This window comes from Megalops cyprinoides, chromosome 21, assembly GCF_013368585.1.
Source record: "Megalops cyprinoides isolate fMegCyp1 chromosome 21, fMegCyp1.pri, whole genome shotgun sequence".
NCBI classification, from domain to species: domain Eukaryota; kingdom Metazoa; phylum Chordata; class Actinopteri; order Elopiformes; family Megalopidae; genus Megalops; species Megalops cyprinoides.
In genome coordinates this window covers 4,735,336-4,759,998 of record NC_050603.1, presented here as the reverse complement: position 1 = coordinate 4,759,998, position 24,663 = coordinate 4,735,336, and the positions used below count along the sequence as shown (strand labels likewise).

The window sequence follows — 24,663 nt, the reverse complement described above, 5'->3', positions numbered from 1 at the left end:
CCAACCCCACCCCTCCTTAAAACTGACCCCGCCCTTCCCCGGCACCGACCCCACCCCTCCTTAAAACTGACCCTGCCCACCCCCGGCACCGACCCCACCCCTCCTTAAAACTGACCCCGCCCACCCCCGGCACCGACCCCACCCCTCCTGAAAACTGACCCCGCCCACCCCCGGCACCGACCCCACCCCTCCTTAAAACTGACCCCGCCCACCCCCGGCACTGACCGATGTCACGCAGCTGCTGCTTCCACGTTTCTGCCTCGGGGGAGTCTGGGTTCTCTGTGATCAGCTTCTGTAAGGTGCTCTTCACGTCCTCCACCTTCCCAGACTGCTCTGCCAGCTCAGAGAGAAGGGCCTGAGGAACACACAGGGGCACAGAGTTACACTGTGGCTACATCTCTGTTACTAACATAATGGAAACTTGCTTATGACAACCCTTCTCGACAGGCCTTAGTCCCTCTCTGCACCTCGGTCCCCCAACTTAATGGTTTATTCACAAGAGTTTGAGTCGCTGGCCGATTCCTGTGCAGCTGTATCCTTCAGCTTTTTTTCCACTTTTTTCACTTACATAAAAAATGGTTTCAAACATTTTTCCCTTCAGACTAATGAAATGATATATGAATGAATAGTGTGAGTATAAACAGGACAGACACGTTTTTCAAACACACATGACTGTGATTTATTATTCTCAGAACAGACCACCATCATAACATTCTACCTGTTTCTCATCTGTGGTAAACGATTCATTTAGGACAGGTAAGTGCTTTTAAACAAATAAACACCTTTAGTCCCCCCGGCCACTGGCTGACCACCTCTGCCACACAGAATCAATGCAACCAGTGTGCCAAGGAGGAGAAGGAACCAGACAGCTGCTGGTTCAAAATATGGAGCTAGACACTTCTATTGTACTGCTGAGCAAGGGTACTTAATGTCAACTGCTTCAGTAAATATCCATCTGTATAAATAATTAATATGTCAACAAAAAAATTGGAGCAGCGTAAGTCCCTAAGCCAGGCAAATAAATAATGTATGATGATGTAATACATAGTCTCTGGTTTGGTTCCTTGCAAAACAAACACATGTGGTTCATGTTTATATACATATATACATATATATACACATGTATGTTTATATATTGTGTATATATTTTGTTTAGGACAGGCTTGGTTCATCTGTGCAAAAGCTCCCCCCCTTCACGATGAGCAAATGAGACCTTCCTCACCTTGTTCTCCTGGGCCTGGGCGCGTACCACTTCGGGCCGGGAGGGGGAGGCGGTCTGGCCCTGAGCCAGGGTCTGCTCTCGGCTGCCCAGCCATTGGGCGAGGGCCTCAGCGTCGTGCCGTGCCCGTTGGCGCAGCTCCAGGGAGGAGGCCTGACGCCCTTGCCTCTCCCGCAGGTCCCCGCCCACCCGCTCGTACCCGCCATTCACATCGGCGAGGGCCACCTGGATCTCCGTCAGATCTGGGGAGGAGGGGAGGGAGGAGACAGGAGGCAAGAGGCAGAGGGTGAGCCAGTGTGTATGTATGTGCGTATGCATGAGTGTGCGTGTATGTGCATGTGTGTGTGTGTGTGTGTGTGTGTGTGTGTGTGAGATTAGGGGTCAGGGGCATCAGAAAAACAGGAGTAGCCAGAGGAAAATGGAGAGAAACATTAGTGGATGAGTGGGGTGGGAGAAAGAGATATTGAGGGAAAAGCAGAGGTTAAGGTATCCATCTCTGGGCTGTCTTTTTTTTCCTACACCAGTTAGCATTCTGATGCCCTGATGTGAGAACTGGCACACAGATGAGGAAGGACACTGGTGACGGCAAGCAGGCTGATGATGAATGTGGCTGGCACACTAGCATGGTACTGACACAGTGCCCACAGAGAGAGAGAGAGGAGACCAAGCAGCATGCAGCGAGAGACTGTGCATACAGAACTGTGTGTGTGTGTGTGTGTGTGTGTGTGTATGTATGTGTGTGTGTGCGCGCGTGCGTGTGTGCGTGTGCGTGTGCATGTGCATGTGCGTGTGTACAAGTAAGGTCAGCAGTAAGGTGTTTGCCTGAATTAAGTTACGTGAGCAGTAAGTCATGTGTATGCAGTGAGCAAGGTGAGCGGTAAATTGTCTGTATGACTTGAGTTAGGTGAGCTCACCTTTGCAGGTGTGAATGCCATTGATACTGCTGGGACTGCCGGCACCATTGAGCTGGGGAACACCTGGGAGAGAGACAGACACTGAGACAGGAGCACGGCAACAAGCTCCAACACACACCTGTAGAAACACGTGCATACGAAGATACATGCACCCCACACACAGAGAAAGTAAAAACAAAACACATACGCAAACAGACACACAAGCACACACGTCCAGAAACACACACAGACAAGCACTGGACCAACCCCAGAACACACATACACAAACGCATGCACACTCTTAAAGTACTCAGCGTAACGTCACACAAACAAGGTCACAAGCTAATGTGCACACAAAAAGCACACACAGTCAGAGAGGTGACCATAAAAGAACACATTCAGTGTAGACATTCACACTGACACACATACAGTTGCAAACACACACAGGGTGGGACAAATGGCTTTGAATAAAGGCAGACTGACCACAGACAAAAATTTAAAGACACCCTCCACATCCAAGCACCCCAACCCCCCCACATCCCCCTCCTCTCACCTGTCTTGCCGTAGGGGGCAGTGATGTTGATGATCAGGGTCTCCAGTTCTGACCCGGTCTGGTTCAGCTCCTGCACCTTAACTCCCTGGGCCTCCCAGTCACTAAGCAGCTCCTAAGCAACGCAACACCATTGTCACATGATCAATGACATCATCGCTGAGGGTCAGTAGCACAGGTGTACTTAGAACACACAGAATGTTTGACATGTTCATATCTGACATTTTCATAAGATCTGATTCCATATATTACATAGTGCATGTAGATGATGATGAAAAAGACACAAACATAGACATAAAGGTATGTCTGTGCTGCATAGCTGCTGAAAAAGCTATGCAGGATTTGAACCCACACTTGCATTCATACATAGACAATCTGCTTCACAATGACATACGCCGACACGCACCAACAAAACCCTTATCACTCAAAACGAAATCAAAGCCAAAAGGGTCATTATAATTGAAAAATTGCACACTGTAACCGTCTCGAAATGTAAGTGGTGCTTCACAGCTAAGGTCAGTTATAAAGCACTTAGAGAGTGCTCAGAGTAAACAAAACACACAGGGGAGTGTTAGCATCAGACACAGCGCATAGCAGCGAGTTTCACGCCTGCCACACACCCGGCGCAGGGAACAAGGCCCTCTCTGACTCTGTGTGCCATATGAGCTATCTACGGCCTCACTCACCACGCTCATTCCAGATATGCGGCCTCCAGCTGTGCTGTATATAGCATCATATCAACACACAGTGACTTGTGAACAAATATTATGCATGCACACACACGCACGCACACATACACACACACGCACATACAGACACACGCACACACATACACACACACAAATAAACACACACACACATAAACACACACCTGCAGCTGCTGCACTCTCCTCTGCAGCCCTTCAGTGTTGAGGCAGGGTTCCTCTTGCGGCAGCTGCTCCTGCGTTGCCTGCAGCCACCTCAGGAGGGCGCCAGAGAGCGAGCGGAATTGCACCAGCTGCTCCTCACAGCTCTGGATGGAACTGAATCTACAGGCAGAGAGGGGGGGGGTAGGATTAGGATTAATCCAGATGCACCCGTGCGGGGGGGGGGGGGTAGGATTAATCCAGATGCACCCAGCACAAAGCTGCTGTTTGTAGTGGCAGCAGTAGAAGACGGGTAACTCTGGGACTGTGTAGTAAAATGTTTTTCAAATCTTTGAAGCAAAGGGCTTGAAGCATGGGTATTCCAAAACCAATTATGCTTGTCACTATAATAACTCAATAATAGCTGCAGCAGTAGCAGTATTAGCAGTAATATGGCAGGCTCCCTTATTCATTTTCACTACATCTAACTTCTGTGCTGCTGATTCACACTACATAAACACTGCAGGTTTTTTCTTGACCTTATGTGGTGCAGAACACGTTACCTATGTTTTGAGTTGAGTAGGGTAAGGTCTTCAGATGTAGAAGGGCCTATACTCCTATCAACATATCCTGTAACTGCACTTCTGTTTCTTTATCTAGATACCCAGAGACTGGTGGTGTTTTTTTTAATTAAGCACCCTTCAATATAAGCTGAGACAAAAACATTTACATGAAAGTTTCCACCAAATATTATATACAACAAGACGTTTGGTTATGTTCACACATTTCCATTGCTCTAATACAAACACACTAGTACATGACAGCTATGATTTTATCAGAAGATCAACGATAAATCTTACTTGATAAATCTTTACTTGATGTATGGCAACATTCACCGACACAGCAGTGGTGAAACTGCGTGTGTGTTCAGAAAAAAATTTCACTGCAGTGATTTTACCTTATGCCATGGGTCTGTTTTTCAGAAAGGGTTTTACCTCTCATTGACACTTGATTGCAGTCGGGCAAAATCCTCAGACACCTCTTTCACAGTGTCCAACAGGCTCTGAGTGTTCGTGAGGACCCCGCACTGGCTCAGATCGGTCCCGAGCTCACACAGGGACTTCAGCTGATCTTCTTCCTGGGCCAGCTCTGAGTTTACTTCCTGTCATGAGAGAGAAGGACTGCTTAACTGAAGTTCAAAAAGGACCCATTCTACTGCCTCTGAATGGTGCGCATGTAGCCCCAGAAATCCATCCCACATCTGTCTGCCTCTTTAATCTCACACTGAACAGAAGAGGTGCTCCCTGCTCTCTTCTCCCCTTATCTCTGTGATCAGTCCGTAGCCCTTGTAGTAAGCTGCCCCCACCTCTACGGTTTGTCTGTAATTTTTTTTTTAGCAACATAGGCCTCCTCCTCTATGGTGTGTCTGTAGTTCTTTAGCAATACAGGCCTTCTCTATGGCCTGTCTGTAGTTCTTTAGCTATGTAGGCCTTCTCCTCTATGGTCTGTCTGTAGTCCTTTAACTAAGGAAACCTCACCTCTATGGTCTGTCTGTAGTCCGCCACACTGCGGTCTGGCTGTCCCCCGAGGCTCAGCGCTCTCTCGCGGGTCTGAGTGAAGCTCCGCAGGTCGGCGCTCAGGCGCTCGTAGCTCTCCAGCCTGGGAAGAAGGCCTCGCAGCTCCGCCTCCCTCTCGCTTTGTCTGGCCTGCGCCTCCGTGTAGCGTCGGCTCAGATCCTGCAGCGCCCCCTGCAGGCCGGAGGACGTGGTCGCGTCTGCCGTTTGGAGGAGCTTGGAGACGGAGTCACGCATGGTGTCAACGCTCCCCTGCCTGGACAACAGCTCCTGACGCAGTTTCTGGAGACGAAGCGAGGAAAGAGACAGAAGAAAAGGAGAGAGAAGAGGGTGAGAGAAACAGAGGAAGAGTACAGTAGGAGGGGAGTAAAAGGGGAAAAAAGGAGGGAGATGGGGTTATTTCTCTCAGAAAATGTTCTGAGAAGAAGCATTCTGACTCCCCCTTCTGGCCGTGCGGGGTGGTGCCGATACCTGGTTCTGTGTGAGCGCCTCCTGGACGGCCTGGGTGGTGGGCTGGACCGGTCCGGGAGACAGCACCAGCCCGTCCAGCCAGGAGAGGAGTGACTGAACTCCCTCCTGAACACTGACCGACTGGGCCACCGCCGTCTGCAGCTGCTCCGCGCGGGCCGATACCGTCGTGGACAGGTCCCCGAAACGACTCTCCAGGGCATCTGAGAGGGAGGAGGAGAGGAGAGGGAGAGGAGAGGGGGCAGAGGTGGAAGATAGGGAGGAGGATTGGGGATGAAGAGAGGGAAAGAGAGGGGGATGAGACCAAGAAACAGTGACAGAGGAAGGAGAGGGAGGGAGCAGGAAAAGGAGGCAGAAGGTGATTCAAACTGAAATTGTGTTTGTTCTGATATTTTAATTTTCACGTAATGCATAAATAAGTGTTTTAGGGACGCATGTCACGTCTGAGAGAAGAGGCAGCCGAGCAGGGTACCTGCAGCGTTGCTGATGTCGGATGCTTTCAGCCTGGGGGACTCCTGTGAGCTGGCCAGCTCTCTCCCAGCTCTCCTCACTCTCTCCAACTGCACCGAGCGCTCGGCCAGCTCGTCCTGCAACAGCTGAGAGAGGGAGGGAGAGAGGGGGAGAGAGAGAGAGAGAGAGGGAGAGAGGGGGAGGGAGAGAGAGGAAGAGAGAGAGAGAGAGAGTGGGAGGGAGAGAGAGAGTTTGAGGGAGGGGAAGAACAGGAGGAACAGAGGAGAGTGGGAAAGAGGGGAAGAGTGGTGAACAAAGATAAGACATTGAGTTCAAGATCCAACATTCAACATTTTTTATCTCTGACGTTTCCCACCTGTAGTTAACAGTACTATGCCTGTGTCTGTCTGCTCTCTCATCTACAGTGTGTCTTATCTGCACAGTGCCCAGTGTATTTTGCGGTGTGTGTGTGTTAGCCTCACCTGCATAGTGCGCAGTGTGTGTGTGTGTGTGTGTGTGTGTGTGTGTGTGTTATTGTGTGTGTGTGTATGCATGTGTGTGTGTGTGTGTTAGCCTCACCTGCATAGTGCGCAGTGTGTGTGTGTGTGTGTGTGTTATTGTGTGTGTGTGTATGCGTGTGTGTGTGTGTGTGTTAGCCTCAGGTGCACAGTGCACAGTGTGTTTGTGTGTGTGTGTGTGTGTGTGTGTGTTAGCCTCAGCTGCATAGAGCGCAGTGTGTGTGTGTGTTTGTGTGTTTGTGTGTGTGTGTGTGTGTGTGTGTTAGCCTCAGGTGCACAGTGCACAGTGCACAGTGTGTTTGTGTGTGTGTGTGTGTGTGTGTGTGTGTTAGCCTCAGCTGCATAGAGCGCAGTGTGTGTGTGTGTGTGTTTGTGTGTTTGTGTGTGTGTGTGTTAGCCTCACCTGCACGGCGCGCAGTGCGTTTTGCAGCGTCTGTGTGTCCGTCTGCTCCCCACTCGTTCCCACTATGCATGCGTTCTGCTCCTGAGCGCTCAGCCAGGTGTTCAGAGAGCCCGCCTCATCCTGGTACTGCTGGTGCCGGTCCAAAACCCCGGCCAGACGGGTGCCCAGGTCCGAGGACTGGAGAGAGAGACAGAGAGATACAGATGACCTGAATATCAAAACTGTGCTGAAAGGAAGAGGGAGAGACAGAGAGGTTAACAGCAACACAGCGCAATGGGGAACAACGGACTGTAAACCTGGGGAATGGTCTTTACTGCAGAAAAGCACAGCAATGAGACCAAAAGAAAGTTTCCATTTCGATAAAAATCCTGTTCCCTCTACTTTTGTACACCTTCTGCATGCCCTCCAAGCCAATAGATAAGCTTCCCTGGCCCTCGCCCCTCTCTGCCCAAATATACCCCCCCACCCCACCTCTCTGGCTCCTGGTAGCCCCTCGGGGGGGGGCGGAAACCCACCTGGCTGTGCAGGGTGGCGTAACGCTGCGTAGCATCCTGCAGTTTGTCGCTGACCAGCTGCCGGGTCTCCTCCAGCGCCGGGTCCACTCTGCCCTCCCTCTCCCGGGCCCCCTGGACCGAGTCCAGAACCTTCTGGCCCGAGATGGTGACGAAACGCAGGTCCGCCTTGTGGCATATCACGTCTTCCGCCAGCTGAGCGGACAGAAAGAGGGACGTCAGTGAGCTGTATGCTGTACCAGCTGCACCCTGCGTGTGTGCGCGTTTGTATGTGTGTGTGCTTGTGTGTGTGTGTGTGTGTGTGTGTGTGTGTGTGTGTGCGCGTGTGTGTGCATGTTTGTATGTTTGTGTGCTTGTGTGTGTGTGTGCGCGTGTTTGTACGAGTGTGTGTGTACAGAATGTATATGTGTGCGTGTCTGTGTGTGTGTGTGTCTGTGTGTGTGTGCATGTTTGTATGTGTGTGTGCTTGTGTGCATGTTTGTATGAGTGTGTGCTTGTGTGCGTGTGCGTGTGTGTATACAGAATGTATATGTTGCGTGTCTGTGTGCGTGTGCGTGTGTGTGCGAGAGCCTCTGGAAACAGCTGCACACATGCGCGCACCTTCTTGTGCTCCTCCAGCCTGTCCCTCAGGCCCTGCGCGTCGGTTTCTCCTTCCCCCAGGGAACGCAGCTCCTGCTCGCTGAGTTCCAGCCAGGCCCCCAGGTGGCCGTGCTCCTGCAGGAACTTGGCTAGCTCATCCCGCAGTGCGTCGGCCCGCCGCAGACGGTCCTGGCAGCCCTGCAGCCGGTCCTGGTGCTGCCCGCGCAGCCGGTCCAACGCCGCCCGCAGACGCTGCTTCTCCTCGGCCGGCACGCTGGAGTCCGGCTGCTCCAGGAGGGACCGGGCCGACTGCGACACCTGCAGGAGCTGAGCCTGCTGGGCCTGCAGCTGCTGCAGCTCCGCCTGCATGGGGGGAGGGGTCAGAGGAGCAGGGGTGAGGGGCTGCAGTGTAGCACAGTAGTAAGGAGCAGGGCTTGTATTCAAAAAGTTGCTGGTTTGATTCCCCACTGGGCCACTGCTGTTGCCCTCTTGGGTAAAATACTTAACCCAGCATTGCCAGTAAATAGTCAGCTGTATAAATGGATAAGACTGTACACTACGCTCTGGATATGAGCATCTGCTAAATGACTATAATGTAATGTAATGTTCTGGGTTCAGTTCCCGAGTGGGGCCCTGTTGTTATTACCCACTAAGTAAAGTACTTAACCCAAACCGCTTCGGTGCATGCTGTATCCAGCTGTATAAATGGATGATACATGATATAGCTATTAAAAATGTCTTGGATGAGGAAGTCTGGTCAGCAAATGAATATTGTAATGTCCAGCTCCGTTCCCGGAACAGAGAGAATGCTGTTGGCAGCGCCTGTACACCATTAATGGTGCTGACATATCCAGACTACATATAACCGCAGTAATATGAATTAGTATTTAAAGACACATATAACCCACTCTTGAAGCATTGTACATTGCATTGATAGCTTAATTCCTGCTTTGTTACAAAGCTGTAAATCAGGCTGGTAACAGTGTCACTCATTTGATAAATTCTACCCTCTAGATTCTGACCTCACAATCAGAATTTTTAACCATACACAACAGATAACAGGGAAAAAAAAGATGAAGCCTCTGACCTGTAGTGTCTCACAGTGTGACTGAAGAGCGCCCCCTGGCTGTTGGGAGGATGGGGCGTCGGTTTGCATCGCATCCCCAGGCTGTTGTAGTGTTGACAGCTCGTTCAGTAGTGTGTCAATCTTTCCCTGAGTCTCCTGAAGCTCCTCCACAGCCTTCGCCTATTGGGCAGGGGGGGGTGGAAATTTAAATAAAACCAAACAAACTACACACAGGTGATCTGAGGAAAACAAACACCACTGACTGGCGTGAATAGTGAATAAGACTGAATGAAAGCAGCTGTGAAAGCAGAGAGAGTTTAGCTGGGCAGGAGCTGGGACAGACCCTCTGAGGCAGAGAGGGGTCAGGTTAGGGTTAGGGTTAGGGTTAGGGTTAGGGTTAGGTTGTCAGCTGGGTGGGTGTAGAGGTGCTGGGACAGACCCTCTGAGGCAGAGAGGGGTCAGGTTAGGGTTAGGGTTAGGGTTAGGTTGTCAGCTGGGTGGGTGTAGAGGTGCTGGGACAGACCCTCTGAGGCAGAGAGGGGTCAGGTTAGGGTTAGGGTAAGGTTTGTCAGCTGGGTGGGTGTAGAGGTGCTGGGACAGACCCTCTGAGGCAGAGAGGGGTCAGGTTAGGGTTAGGGTTAGGTTGTCAGCTGGGTGGGTGTAGAGGTGCTGGGACAGACCCTCTGAGGCAGAGAGGGGTCAGGTTAGGGTTAGGTTTGTCAGCTGGGTGGGTGTAGTAGAGAGAGGTGCTGGGATGGACCCTCAGGCAGAGAGGTGAGCGGGCCCCTACCCTCTGAGTGTTCTGCTGGACCGTGGTGCTGATGGCCGTGTCCAGCTGGGCCAGGGAGGACTGGGCAGTGTCCGTCAGGGAGCTGTACTGCTCTCGCACCTGGGACAGAGCCCTCTGAAGGCCGGCCCTCTCCTCCGCGCTCAGACCGTCGCCCCGCTCCGCCAGGAACTCCTCCACCCCCCTCACCGCCTCCATCACCCCGTCTCCACGCGTCTGCAGGTCCCGCTGCACCTCCTGGAGAGAGGAAACCGGAGGGGGAGAGGAGAGAGAGAGAGGGGTGAGAGAGGGAACAAGGATGAGAGGGTTCAGAAGAGGGATTGATCAGGATCAACTGACGATTAGAAAAGTAATGAGGCAAAAGATGAAGAAGGTGTGAGAGAGTCAGAGAGAGAACAATAGAGGGAGAGAAAGGGTTCGGAGAGTGACAGCACTGAGCCATCCCTCAGAGTTCATCAGCTCTTACCTTAAGCTCTCTCTGTTTCTCCTGCAGCACGCTGACGTCACCTGACGTTGTTCCCGCTTTCTGATTGGCCAGCATGCTGGCGGCACCGGCCAACCACATGGTCAGGCCTTCCAGCTTCTGAGAGCACTCCGCCTTCTGCTGCTGAACAACCTGTTGTTCATGGAGAGGGGGAGGAATGAATGGGAGAGAGACGGGTGAAGAATAAACAAAAAAAAAAAAAACAAGTGAGCAAACTTCCGAAATACTGTCACAGATCATTTTTTAAAACACCCTTGACATAACATTTCATCAGACCTCCTTTGTTCTCTTCTTTTTGAAGCATTAGTCAGCACACACAGTTCAAAAGTGCTTCGTTCCCTTCACTCTCAGTACAGAAGACGACACACTGCGTGTTTCCCTTTTTCCTCTCATCTCTCACACTCCTCTCATCAAACCACACTCTCTCTCTCCATCCTGAACACTCAGGTGCGCACGTTCTGAAACCCCTCTACGTATGTGAAACACTGCCAGGCTTTGAGCAAGATGTGTCCAGAGTTGCCGAAGATAGACGTACAGATGGACACACAGACAGACAGACACAGCACGCCACACACTGGGTCAGTCAAGCCGTAAAATAAAATAAAAAAACAACAAAACATGAGATAGAAGGCAAACAACACAACACAAACACGAAGGCTTTTTTTCAGCGAGTGTCTTTTTTTCTTTCTTTCCGCCTTGTGCAAGAACAAACAAAGCAAGCCGGAAAGAAATCAAAAAGAGCGCCTTCGTCAGCCGCAAAGGCTCGGCTCTGCAACTAATGTCGCTTTTCCGCTGGTGGCGCAAGCGTGCGTCTTCAGTGGCAATCTGTAAGAGCAAGGCAGACAGGTTAATAACACACGCAGTGTTACATGAGGAGACGCGGGCACGCACACGCCCGGGAGCGCGGGCCGGTGAGGCTGAGTAGCGGTAGTAACGGTAACCGTAACGATGCTGAAGAGAGGAGCTCCGTTCTCATATCGCAGCAGCAAGCGCAAGTCTCAGCACAGTGACGCGAGAACTCCGGAGGTCTAGTGTGCGCTGGATTGAGTGAGTGAGAGAGTGAGTGAGTGAGTGAAGCTGAGTGAGTGAATGAGTGCGTGTGTGTACACATGCGTGTGTGTGTGTACACGTGCGTGTGTGTGTGTGTACACGTGCGTGTGTGTGTGTCTGTGTATGCGAATTCAGGCCTCTGTGCTTACATGTATACAAAATTATTTATGTACATGTCAACATACAGTAAATAAATCACTGTCCAAAATATCACTTTGTTGCGCGCGCATGTGTGTGTGCGCGCGCATGTGAGTCTGTGTGTCTGTCATGTCTCTCTCTCTCTGCATGTGTGTGTGTCTCTGTATGAGTGTGTGTGATATCTTCATGCATGCCGTGTCAGTGACTGCCCGTGTGACAGCCTGAGCGGGTGTCAGTGAACAGTTTCGCTGGTCTAACCACGTCACCCCGCCCGGCGTGTGCAAACCTCTCTCCTCCTGGCGTCCTGTCTCTCTTTCTCCCTCTCTCTCTCCTCCCGCTCCCTCTCTCTCTCCCTGCGCTCCCGCTCCTGCTCCCGCTCTCTCTGCGCCGCCAGGGCGTCGGCCCGCGCCTGTGAGGACCCCGCTGCCTGGTGGAAGGCCCTCTGCAGCTGCTGCAGGTGTCCCAGGAGCCGCCTGCTCTGCTCGGGGGCCAGGTCCTGAGCGCGCTCGGAGATGAACACCTGCACGTCCAGCGCCACGGAGCTGACGTCTCCTGAGCGGGCCGAGAGAGAGGACTGCAGCTCCTGAGAGACGAAGGGAAAGACACGGAGAGATAGAGAGAGGAGGACAACAAGAGAAAATGGGAAGGAAAGGATGAAGGGAAAGGTTAATCCTGTAACATTAAATATAAAAAATAAGCAAAATTGTTGTTATTTCTGTGTACATTTGTATATTGCAAGACTCCTGGTAAAGCTACAGTCACTGCGTGACACTGGAGTCGTGCGTGTGTGTGTGTGTGTGTGTGTGTGTGTGTGTGTGTGTGTGTGGATGTGTGTGTATGTGAGTGTGTGTGTGTGTGAGTGTGTGTGAGTGAGTGTGTGTGTGGCTTGCTCACCTTGCATAGCTGCAGCTTCTGCGTGAGCTGCTCTGACGTCCCGTCTCCGTCTCTCGCACTCTCCCCCTGCGTCTGCGCATCCCTTCCTGTCACTCTGTCCATCTGCGCAGCGGTGTCTGCTTCAGTCTCCTGCAGCCAGGACAGGAGGTCCTCCACTCTCTGACCCAGGCTCCCCAGCTCAGAGCTCACTGCCTCCTGACACCAGCAACACAGTTATCAGTGATTAAAAATGCACAAGGTTACCAGGGATCACAGCATACAGGGGGCAATGTAGTGTAGCGGTAAGGAGCAGGGGTTGTAATCGAAAGGTTGTGGTTTCGATTCCTTGCTGGGGCACTGCTGGTGTACCCTTAGGCAAGGTACTTAGCCCACAACTGCCTTAGTTAATATCCAGCTGTATAAATAGGCAATGTAAAAAGTTTGTCGTCTTGAGCGTCTATTAAATGACAATAATGTAATGTACCAAGCAGACAAAAGTATCCATGTTTGCATGAGTGGCTACATGAAGATGGCCTCTCTCAGGTTCCAAAAAATAGGTGGTTTGAGTGGGGCTTTAATTCATGATAAGGCAGTAAGTTATACATTTTTCATATACTGATGTACAACAAGAGGTACGCTGACCATTGACTGTATCTTTACCTTCTGTGTATCTCTTTGAGTGCGTAATGCACGCAGTGCATTCTGGGAGACCTCTTTAGCAGCAGCAAATCCCCTGGATAAGCTCCGCCCATCTTTCTCTAGGGCCACCAGCAGCTGAGGCGGGACTTCCTGTGGGTGGGACTCCAGGAGCTGCTGTGCAGCCTCCACCTCATAGTTCACCTGTGGCTCCAAATCACTCAGCTCCAGGTCCAGAGCCTTCCGGGTGACAAAGGAGGAGAGAGGAGAGGGAACAAAGAGACTTAATAAGTATAATCATTCCACCAGATTGCAGCAAGAACTCTGCCGTCAGCATCTGTAATGTAATGTAAATGAATGTAATGTATGTCAACTGCACTCTTCACACACAATGTTCTCTCTCCTCTGATTGGTTGTTCTCATTCTGTTTCAAACCTTTTGATGTTAACAGCTCTGCACTCACCTCAGTCTGTTTGATGATGTCATCGAGGGTGTTGAGGCTGCGGCCAATCGCCTGCTGTTGTTGCTGCTTGAGGCGGACCTCAATGTGCCGCACCATAGAGAGCAGGGCCACAATGCTCTGATCGTGTTCCAGGCACTCCTGGCGGACCAATGAGGACTGGGGGAGGGGGAGGAGCTAGTTAAAGCAATGATCAGTGCTCAGTGAAACAAGCCTATATTATTATTACACACTTTTTAAAATGGCTGCATGTCTGTAGCACTAATCATGTTGGACTAGCTGGCTGCAGTATAGTAAAACCATAATTTGGGGTGAAATCCAGAATGCCTTTCCTGTACACAGGGAATAGGCCTGATGCAGGCCTCTATGTTTTCAAGGTCTGACTCTTACTTAATATCTTTAGGTCTCTTTACTTTAGGCCTGATAATTGATAATTAATACAACCCCCCCCCCACCCAAATCTTCAATTCAACAAGCTGAGATTCACCCTCCAATTAACACTCTCCAATGGCTTCTAATTAACTCTCCTGAGCTGTGTGCAGCATTCGAGCTCACCTTGCTGCCCTTTGCCACGTTCTTCTTCCTCTCTTCCTGCTGCTCGCTGGTCCCTCCTTCTTCCTCACTTTCTGCCCCAGATTCTGGGGTCTCCTCTGGTTGAGACACTGCAGATTCAGGGGATCCCTGGAGTTGGGGTTCCCCTGGAGCCCCTGTGGCCGTGCCACCATCTTTCAGGGGCACGTCCAATCGTAGCTCTTCCTTCGTTTGCTCCGAGAGTACCTCTGGAGTCTGAGAGGCTGGGGCTGTGCTGGGGGAGGCTCCCTTTCCCCCCTCGACTGAAGGGAGGCCCTCCGAGCCTTCCGGGATGTGTGGCTCAGGCCTGGACTCAGAGGACGCAGGTGGGACAGTTTGTTTAGTGGGGGCACTCTGCTGGTGGGGCACCTCCTCTCCCTGTGTCCCAGTTTGGCTGATGGGCACCCTGTCCCGCTTTGTCGCTGTTCCTGGATCAGTGAGCTCTGCCTCTGGGGCTGCGGTGCCAGTTTGAGCCAGTTTGTGCCGGTCAGCATCCAGTCCACTGTCTGCACTCTCACTTGACGTGAGCTTCTGGTAGACACCGACATCCCTGTGGTCCCCTGCCACAACACCCTCTATCGGCCTGGCCTTTTGTTCTTTCACTTGCTCATGCGGGATGGCTAAACTGCTTTCCTGAGTCTGCACATCCACAGTCTCTTCTCCACCGGGCACTGATTTCCTTTTCTCTGCCCCTGGTTGGCGCTCCTCTGTCTTGCTGGTGGTTTCTGCGCCACCTTGTGCCTCCCCCATTCTCCTTTCGGCCTCCTCTTTGATTGGCTGAGACCTGTCTGAAATACAATCCCCTGATACTGATGAAGCGGCCTCCTCCTTCTCCTGCACCTCCCGGCTTGTTCCGTTAGCCTTACCCTCCTCCCTCCCAGGCTGCAGACCCTGCTCCTCTCTGCCCTCCTCCCTCCCAGGTTGCAGACACTGCACCTCTCTGCTCTCCTCCCTCCCAGGTTGCAGACACTGCACCTCTATGCCCTCCTCCCTCCGAGACTGCAGACGCTGCTCCTCTCTGCTCTCCTCCCTCCCCTGTGGCAGACGCTGCTCCTCCCTGCTCTCCTCCCTCCCAGGCTGCAGACCCTGCTCCTCTCTGCTTTCCTGCCTCCGAGGCTGCAGACGTTGCTCCTCTCTGCCCTCTTCCCTTTTAGGCTGCAGACGCTGCTCCTCTCTGCCCTCCTCCCGCCGAGGCTGCAGACGCTGCTCCTCTATGCCCTCCTCCCTCCCAGGTTGCAGACGCTGCTCCTCTCTGCTCTCCTCCCTCCCCTGTGGCAGATGCCGCTCCTCTCTGCTCTCCTCCTTCCCCTGTGGCAGACACTGCTCCTCTCTGCTCTCCTCCCTCTTAGGCTGCAGACACTGCTCCTTTCTGCTCTCCTCCCTCTTAGGCTGCAGACCCTGCTCCTCTCTGCCCTTCTCCTTCCCCAGTGGCAGACGCTGCTCCTCTCCGCCCTCCTCCCTCCGAGGCTGCAGACGCTGCTCCTCTCTGCTCTCCTCCCTCCGAGGCTGCAGACGCTGCTCCTCTATGCTCTCCTCCCTCTTAGGCTGCAGACGCTGCTCCTCTCTGCTCTCCTCCCTCTTAGGCTGCAGACGCTGCTCCTCTCCGCCCTCCTCCCTCCGAGGCTGCAGACGCTGCTCCTCTCTGCTCTCCTCCCTCCCCTGTGGCAGACGCTGCTCCTCTCTGCCCTCCTCCCTCCCCTGTGGCAGACGCTGCTCCTCTCTGCTCTCCTCCCTCCCCTGTGGCAGACGCTGCTCCTCTCTGCTCTCTCCCTCCTCTGGGGTCCTGGGGTGGCCGGGCCTCCCTGTGGCCTTTCGCAGAGCCTCCAGCTCCTCGGCAGCCTGCCTCTCGGTCACCCCGCGCTCGAACACCTTCCTCAGAATGCTCTCCTTCGCCTTCAGCAGCAGCGCCTCCTTCTCACCGGGCACGGGACCTGCTTTCTGAGCGGAGTCCGGCTCCTTCCTGTCTCTCTGCTGCTGCTGCTCTCCCTTCTGCGGAGAAACGGCCTGCTTCCCTTCCAGCCCTGCTCTCTCAGCATGATCTGGGATCTGCGGGGAGATGGTTTCTTCTACCGTCCTCTTCTGCTCTTTCTGTCTCTTGGCGACTAATGGCTTCCCATTCCCCATGATGTCACTTCCTCCCTCACCTCCCTGGTGTGTCACTGGGGTTTCTTTATCTTTGGTTAGAACTGGGATCTTTGAAGCCTGACTCTTTTGCTCTCCAGCCCTACTGAGTTCCTGTGCAAGTGGTCTACCTAGTCTGTCTCCTCCTGTCTCCTCCAAGGTGCTGATGGGCTCATGCTCCTCAAATTCTGCCTCCTCACCCTTTGACCTCCCCTTGACTCCAGGCTGTGGCTGCACCCTAATGTCCCGTTGCTGTATCACCCCTGTTCTTTGTGACAAAACCTCCTGTTGGTCCCGCTTTTGAAGTGAAGGAACAGCAGTTCCTCTGACTGTCTCTTCCACAATATCCCCTCTCCGCTCTCCCTCCACTTCAACATCTCTCTCTTCTGAAGGGGTTATAGTCTTCTGGGTGTGTTTCTGTTCAAGGTCCACCCCCCTCTCTTCTCCTGCAATCTGTCTTTCTGACTCTTTTTGTGTTTGTTCTGCCCTGTGCCCAGTGGCAGGGGCTGCACTGACTTTAACCCCCTTTTCGGTCTTCCCTTCCACCCCGGCTACCTCCCTCAACCCTCCTTCCCCTCTGGCCCTCTTCAGTTCCTCTCCCAGGGGAGATGGCGTGGTGTCCACTGCTCCCTTAGCGTCCCAGCTCTCTTGGCTCCTCGTACCCTCAGCCTCTTTTTGAGAGTCACTGATCCGGGCCTCATCACCATGCTTCTGCTGTTGGGATGCCTGCACTTCTGGTTTCTTGCCTGCTTCATCACGACCTCCCTCCACAGTGGGGACACCTCTTTGCCTGGAATCCTCCTCACGGGGTTCTGCCTGCTGACCGTCAGACTTCAGGGGAACTGCTTCACTGGTGCCAGCTGTATAAATCTGTGAAGGAGAAACTTCTGGGTGAGATGGGCGGTCAGAGGCATCCCTGTCACTGCTTGTCTCTGTCTCCATGGCAATAGCCTCTTCAGCAGTGGGTTGGGGAAGGGGGCCAGGCTCTGGGAAAGGCTCTGGTTTGGGTTCGACAGGCACATCGACCTTTGGTTCAATCTCCTTCAGAGCCTGGTGCAGTCTTTTCCCTGCATCCACCGCGAACCGCGCTAGTGTTTCCACTGAACTGTCTGCCTCCGGCATTTCTTCTTCAGCTGACCTCCCACTGTCTCCAAGTGTACACAGATCCTCAGCTTCACTCTCCTCCTCAGGGTGGGCGACATCCAAGGGCTCAAATGAGTGGGATAACTGTGATTCCTCTGCCACATCTCTGCCCTCAAGGGTCTCTGTAATCATCCTGTCCTGCCTTCTCTTAGCATCTCTGGGAGGCAAAGATACAGATTTCTGCTCAGTCTTATTAGAGGGCCTCTTGGTTTCACTGTCATATTCAGATACTGTGGAAACATCTGAAGGGCTGCTCGCTCCATTCACAGAGCGCAACGGTGTTTCTCTCTTGTAACCTGATTCTTCCTCCTCTTGTTTGACCAGCGTGGCCAGGTTGACCTGGATGGCTGAGGCCATGTCTCTGGAAATCAGCCCGGCGTTCACAGCCTCTGTCAGGCTGCGGAGCCTCTCTAGGCTGGCTGGGTCAAGCAGACCACCCCTCTGCATCTGATTGGTGGCGATGACCCTCGCCATGTCCTCTCCCACCAGACCCCGTGTCACTGCGTCCGCCAGGGGCACCCGCTCTCCGCTGGTGATGTCCACAATCCCACCCGAGTCCGCCTGGCTCTGCAGTAGCCTCAGTGCTGGGACCGGATCAACCTGTCGGGCCTCCAGAGCCTCGGGGAGAGTCATGACCTGGCCCGTCTGGTGGTCCATTATCCCCTGGAAGGGTCGTACCTCCAGGAAACGCTGGCCCGTTTCGATGTCGATCTTCCCCTGGTTGATAAGCTCTGAGTAGGGCACAACACGGGCGCTGTGGGGGTCCAGCACGCCCTGTGTCACTCCGGGTGCAGCCATGGCTCTCTCAGCTGTGTCTTTGTCAAGCAGGCCCTGGGATACAGCCTCTGTCAGGGTGAGTCTTTCCTGGGACACAGGGTCAAATATACCCCCAGTGGAGGCCTGCAGGAGGGTAGTGCTGGGGTCAGTGTAGGAAGTCTGGCCACGGCATGCGCTCTGAAGCTCCTCCAGCTCGGAGGCCATCTCCTCATCCACCAGGCCCCGCCGCAACGCGTCGGTCACTGACAGCCGCACCCCCGAGCCGTGGTGCACGATGCCTCCCTCCGCCACCTGCCGGGCCAGAACCTGACGTGCCTCCTCGCGACCCAGCAGCCCCCTCTGCATGGCCTGCGCCAGGGGAAGGGGCGTCTTAGTTTTGGGGTCCAGCACCCCGTCCATCTGCAGCTGCAGGGTCGCCTTAGTGAGAGCCACCCCCGGGTCCGAGGTCTTCCCCCTGCAGGACTTCTCCAGAGCGGCCAGCTCCTCCCTCTGACCCTCCTCAATCAGCCCTAGGTTGGAGGCCAGGGTGACCGAAACCTTCTTCCCCCTCCGCAGGTCCGCCACCCCGCCCAAGGCCACCTGGGCCTCCAGAAGCCGGGCAGCGGTGTCGGGGTCCAGCAGCCCCACCCGGGCGGCATCCCGTACCGAGCACAGCCGCCTGTTCTCCAGGTCCACCACGCCTGCCAGCGTCTTCTCCGCCCGGAGCACGCTCTGCATCAGGCTCTCATCCAGCAGGCCCTCCTGGACCACGTCCTCCACAGTCAGGGCCTCACAAGCGCTCACATCCAGGAAACCCCCAAACAGCCCCGCCTTCTCCATCAGCTTGACTGCTGTATGACCTGGGAGGACTCCCTGGGACAGGGCCTCGTCCAGGAGGAGCCGCTCTCCTCCGTCGGTCTGCAGGCCGCCGTCCCGCAGCTGCTTAGCCAGCCTCTCCAGCTCTGCATCCTCCTCGCTCTGTCCCGGGGAACGCCCCTCTTGGCTCACGCCCAATCCTGAGCTCACATCCTGGGCGTCGCCCTCCTCTGCCATCATCAGCGCACCCCTCTGCTCCTTGCTGCTACCCTCCAGCAGCACAGCCTCCCTTTCGGCTTCCTTGTCTCCCAGCTTCCTGGCTTGCAAGGCCTGCTTGGCAGTCCTCAGCAGCTCAGCTCTGTCCAGCAGACCGCTTTCCACGAGCTGGATGGTTTGGCTTTTCTGTGTGGCTCCGTCGTGTACAGGATGGGACTTTGTGCGATCTATCTCTGGACTCACAGCGGCCTGGTCGCTCTCCTCCACAGTTGTCCGAGGTTGTATTTCAGTGTTCAAGTCCTGCCTCCCTTGCCCCTCTGGCCTGGGCACCCCAGAGTGCTTCAGTTGCAGCTCCCTTTGGTCCGATCGTTTTGGTTTAGACTCTTCTGCTTCTTTCTCCTTGCCACCTGTTTGCCACACCTCTTTCCCAGCATGCCTTGCTCCCGCTGGAACACTCGCCAAGTCTGACTTTGCCGAGGGCTGAATTGCCCCCTCTATGTGCCGAGTCTCTTGCCCTGCCTTGGTGCCTCTCTCCGTCTCCATCAATGTAAAATCTGTATCCGAGGATTCCCTCAGAACAGCCTTTTCATCTGAGTCGGCTTCCCGGGTGTCTTCTTTCTGAAGCCTTCTGTCTGAAGCTTTCTCTTCATCTCTCTCCCTAAGCCGGCTTCCCTCTTTCAGGTCCAACTTGAGTCTTTTTCCCTCTGACGCAGCAGGGGTGACAACTCCCAATTCCCCAACGGAAGGTGGCACTCTGTCACCGATCCTTTCTTTCTTGTCGTCTTTCCTCATCTCTTTCTCAGCTGCTGGTGACACTTCCTCTGCTGCTTCCATTTCCATCTCCACTGGCTCAGACGCCATGACAACAGACTCAGCGACATCCCGGCGTGGTCTGTACAGTATGTCAGTGCTCTGTCCCTCCTCCTCACTCTTAATTTGATCGGTTTGCACCACTTGAGAAGCTGATTCGCCATGGACCCCGCCCTCTGGCCGTGAGGCAATGTCCTTTCCGAAGATGCTGTACTTGGAGCTTTCCTCCTGGATCTCAAGGATCTCTGTGCTTCCCTGTTCGTCCGTGTCGCTGCAGGAGACCTCGAACCCAAGCTCCTCCCTGTCTTTGGGCTGTAGGTCAGACTGTGAGGATCCAGCAAAGTCTCTCTCAACCTCTGTGTCCCCAGGTCCCACTACATCATCGACAAGGCCAGAGGTATTGGCAAGCTCTGCCAGTTCTGGTTCGAGCAGTACCAGACGCCGGCCGGAGTGGGCGTCGACATAGCTGCGAGTCATGAGGTGGAAGAGGAATCGGTGCTGGGCCTGTTCGCCCGGGCCCACCCCCTCCATGAAGGTGAGGTCGCAGCTGATTCCCGGGGGAGAGGTGGGGGGTGAGGAGGAGGGAGGGGAGGAGGAGGTGGAGCCCCAGCTCAGGCGATTGAGGGTGGGGGAGCCTGACTGCTTCATGCTGGGCAGCACGTCCGGTATCCTCGTCCTTCTCAGGACCTCCACCACTCTGGGCTCCAGGACCTCTCCTGCTTGCTCCAGGGGGACCACGCGGCTGGATTCGGGGAGGTAGAGGGCGCCGACGAGGCGGCGCTGATTCAGGATTCTCCGGGCGAGCTCTCCTGAGATAACGCCCTGCTGCAGAGCCTCGGCGAGGGGGAGCAGCTCACCCGACTCAGGCCACAACAGGCCCATGAAGGCCCAGAGGGACTCCAGGACCAGCAGGGCCATGCGTGGGGTCAGCAGGTCTCTGCGGATGGCCTCGTCCACCTCCAGCCGTTCCCCAGTCACCGGGTCCAGCAGCCCCCCGGCTTGCAGTTGCCGGGTCAGCAGGGCACACGCCAGGTCTTGGTCCATCAGACCGTGGCGTACTGCCTCGTCCACAGTCAGCCGGTGGCTGGACCTGGGGTCAGCGATGCCCCCGGCGAACAGCTGGGCCTCCAGGAGCCGGACGGTCACCTGTCTGTCGATCAGGCCCTCCTGCACGGCGCGGAAGATCCCCACCTTCCGGCCGGAGCGCAGGCAGATGGCGCCCCCTGGCTGCTGGCTGACCGGCAGCAGCCGCAGGCCCGACTCACGGTTGAGGATGCAGCGCTGCTGCAGCTCCACCAGACTCAGCTTCTCCGCTGTGTTCGGGTCGATGAGCTCACGCCGCCGGGACCGTGAGCGCAGCCTGCTGTACACCCTGGGGGTGAGCAGGCCCCTCTCGGCGGCGGTCTCTGGGCTGAGCCTCTCTCCCCAGGAGGGGTCCTGCAGGCCCCCCCCACTGATCTGCAGCTCCAGGATCCTCAGGCCCACCTCCTCCCGGATCAGCCCCTCCTCGATCGCCGCAGCGACAGGGATCAGCTGGCCATCTGAGGGATGCGACTGGTCCACCAGGTGCAGGGCGGCCTCCAGCTCGGATAGCGATTGGCTGGTGCTGCTGTCGATCAGGCCACGTGCCAGCCCCTCAGCCAATGAGAGGCTCTCGGAGGAGTCGGGCAGCAGCAGCCCGCCCATGGTGAGCTGGGCCTCTAGCAGGACATGGCAGGTGTCCTGGTCAATCAGCCCACGCTGAGCAGCCTGGAACACTGGGAAGGTTTCCACGGTACCCAGGTCAATCACTCCAGCAATGGCTGCATGGCTCTGTGGGCAGAAACAAACAACACTCAACTTTAGAATACTGACCTACAACTTATTTCATAACAATGTCCTCACTGTCTTCCAAAAAGACATTTTTTAAACACCACCCCTTAATTTCATATTATGATTAATGCTTTCTCACAATCAGTTGTAAATTACTTTAATGACCACGTATTAGATGAGCTCACTGAAATAATCTGACCACAGGAGAGTTGTGTAAAGGGAGCAGCCGATGAAACTCAAAGCCCAGGAATTGTGCCCCAGAAAGAGGAAGAAAACCTTGAGATTGTATCTCAATATTACATTCACTTTTTAAAAATTAAGTTATGCTAAAATCTCCCTCATGTCCCCCAAACCAAGTGCCCCCCCCCCAAAACAACAACAAAAAAAACAATTGGCCTACACTGGATCCAACAACAGTCACCTACCTTCATTCATCTAACAAAGCATTAAGCACGCAATGCAGCACATTAAAAAAACACAAATGCAGCACAACACTACTCTAAGAGAATTCTGAGAATGAGAAGAGAGATGAGGAGAAAGCAGAGAGAGAAAGCACAAAAGACAGAGAGAGGGAGAGAGAGAGAGAGAGAGAGAGGGAGAGAGAGAGGACAGAAGAAGAGGAGGAAGGAGAGAAGGTGAGTGACGGTAAGAGGGAAAGCCAGCGCCACTTACCGTTCGGGGGCGGTCCCGATGCGCACGCACACTGACAGGTCAAGGCCTCGGCAGTTTGAGGCGCGACAGGGTGAGAAGCTTGGTGTTAGCATCCAGCATGCCACGCGCCGTCTGGCTAGCCCGCAGCACAGCGCTGACTGACTGACCAACTGACTGACTCACCCTCGCACTGACTGACTTACCGACCGGTGGACTTACTGACTGACTCAATGACTGGCACACAGTTATTGAGTCAGTCAGTTGCTCCACTCCACTTTTTGACTGACTGACTCTAGAATCGACACTGCCACTTGACTGGCATGATGACAGCGTCCACTGAAAGGGATTTCAGTGCAACCTGTCTGACTGACTGGCTCACTGACTGACTGGCTCACTGACTGACTGAGCGAAGCTGAGCTCACAGTTTGGAGTCCTTCTTTCTCTCCCGGCAGCTGTTAGTGATTCTGAAGCAAAATGCTGGTTAAGTTCCACACAATATGACTGTATTAAAGACAGGAACCAAAGAAAAGCACTCTGTCATACACACACACACACACACACACACACACACACAAACAGCGGTGATCTGGACACATCATGCTCAAACGGTGAAGTGGGGGTGTGGTCTGCTCAGCTGACCTCCGGTGCACACACTACCTATCCTGGCACTCTGACACCTGTACATCACCTGTACAGCATTTACACTAATTGACTTGCACACACACGCTGTCTGATATTCACACAAAGTAGGACCTTATTGATTTACACACCACAGTTTCATTTAACAGATCCTGACTTATTGTTCAACCCTATGCACGCATGCTCACACAGACACACACACACACACACACACACAGAAGCATCCATACACAGGATGCTCACACAGAACTTTAACATACACACATACACATACACATACACACACACACACACACACACACACACACACTCAACTCTAGAATGTTCCACTTAGGACTCCACGTTTGGGACTTCACCGTACAATGAAACACTGGCTGGAGTGTGACACCGGGGGTGGGTGGAGGTGATGGTGGCAGAAATCTGCATATGCACAGGTGACCATGGAAACAGTGTGTTCGAACACTGTGTGTCACATGACTCAGCACTGATTCTCGAAATGACATGGGGTCTGCGATGTAGTGGTATTGGACTAGAGAAAACTCAGTGGTGTGACCAAAAGTATGCATGAGAAAAATGACTAAGAGCGGCTTTAAATGTAGCTCTACAGTGACTCTGCAACGCTTCTGAAATGACCATAATGCTAAATGATATTCAGACACCTCTGTAATACCAGAGATCTAGCACACGGGGGCGCCGGTGAGCAGGGATTAAGCTGATGTGGTTGATGGTGAAGATGGATGAGATGGACACAAGCATGTTGTTGACGGTGAGTGATGGGGAGCACACTCCATGCTATTAAAGCAAAACCGTTAAACCGAGTTGCATTAATCCCATGTGCCGGATAGATGGGTGAGTTTAAATGAGTTTAAAAAAAAAACACACACCACACGATTAACGGCAGCACACAGCATGCAGTACACTGCGTAAACCTCCTGAATCTGTCTCTCTCTGACACACACACACACACACACACACACCACTGCAGAAAACACTCCCTCTGAGAGGGACGCTTAAAACACAAACCCTGATTGAAGCAGACAGACAGGGACAACGACGCGTTTAAAAAGCGTTGCCTCGAGGCTAGCCCCCCCGGGCCTGTAACCCGCACTGGCACAGTGGAATAACACACAGATGGGGAGCGACCCATTTCGGTCTCCTTGACGACCCCTCCCTCTCCCTCTCCCTCTCCCTCTCCCTCTCCCAGCTCTACCTTGCGCTCCTCCTCCCGCGCCAGTTGCTCCTCCAGCTGCTGCAGCTGGGCAGCAGAGCTCTGACACAGCTGGCTGTAGGTGTCCGTCAGCTCGTCCAGCTGGGACGTCACGTGGGCTCGCTCCTCCGCAGACAGCCTGCGGGAGGGTTAAAGGTCAGAACAGCTGTGTGTGCACGAGTGTGTGTGTGTGTGTGAGTTATGTGAGAGCTATATTATCGGTGTGTATGTGCACGCGTAAATGCACGCATGCATGCGCGTGGGATGAGTCTGATTCCTGTATGTGTATTTGCGTGCATGCATGCGTTTGTGAGTTATGAGTCTGTATTCTATGTAAGTGTGTATGTGTACTTGAGTCTCTATTCTCTTTGTGTTTGTCTGTGTATGCATGTGCGTTTGTCATGAGTCTGTATGCTG

The 24,663-nt window shown here is 53.8% G+C and overlaps 1 protein-coding gene across 1 annotated transcript in view; it reads right to left on the bottom strand.

Moving 5' to 3' along the window:
- macf1a (microtubule actin crosslinking factor 1a) overlaps positions 1-24,663 on the bottom strand; it is a 189,364-nt gene that overhangs the window by 57,497 nt on the left and 107,204 nt on the right. The window contains exons 35-50 of the mRNA XM_036555519.1: positions 24,250-24,385; positions 10,331-10,480; positions 9,868-10,101; positions 9,099-9,257; positions 8,033-8,374; positions 7,436-7,627; positions 6,921-7,097; positions 6,022-6,145; positions 5,553-5,752; positions 5,046-5,363; positions 4,503-4,669; positions 3,534-3,690; positions 2,666-2,777; positions 2,134-2,196; positions 1,223-1,461; positions 226-355 (exon numbers count right to left, since the gene is read on the bottom strand). Of these exons, the coding sequence (XP_036411412.1) occupies positions 226-355; positions 1,223-1,461; positions 2,134-2,196; positions 2,666-2,777; positions 3,534-3,690; positions 4,503-4,669; positions 5,046-5,363; positions 5,553-5,752; positions 6,022-6,145; positions 6,921-7,097; positions 7,436-7,627; positions 8,033-8,374; positions 9,099-9,257; positions 9,868-10,101; positions 10,331-10,480; positions 24,250-24,385 (2,900 nt within the window). The remainder of the gene's footprint in view (positions 1-225; positions 356-1,222; positions 1,462-2,133; positions 2,197-2,665; positions 2,778-3,533; positions 3,691-4,502; positions 4,670-5,045; positions 5,364-5,552; positions 5,753-6,021; positions 6,146-6,920; positions 7,098-7,435; positions 7,628-8,032; positions 8,375-9,098; positions 9,258-9,867; positions 10,102-10,330; positions 10,481-24,249; positions 24,386-24,663) is intronic.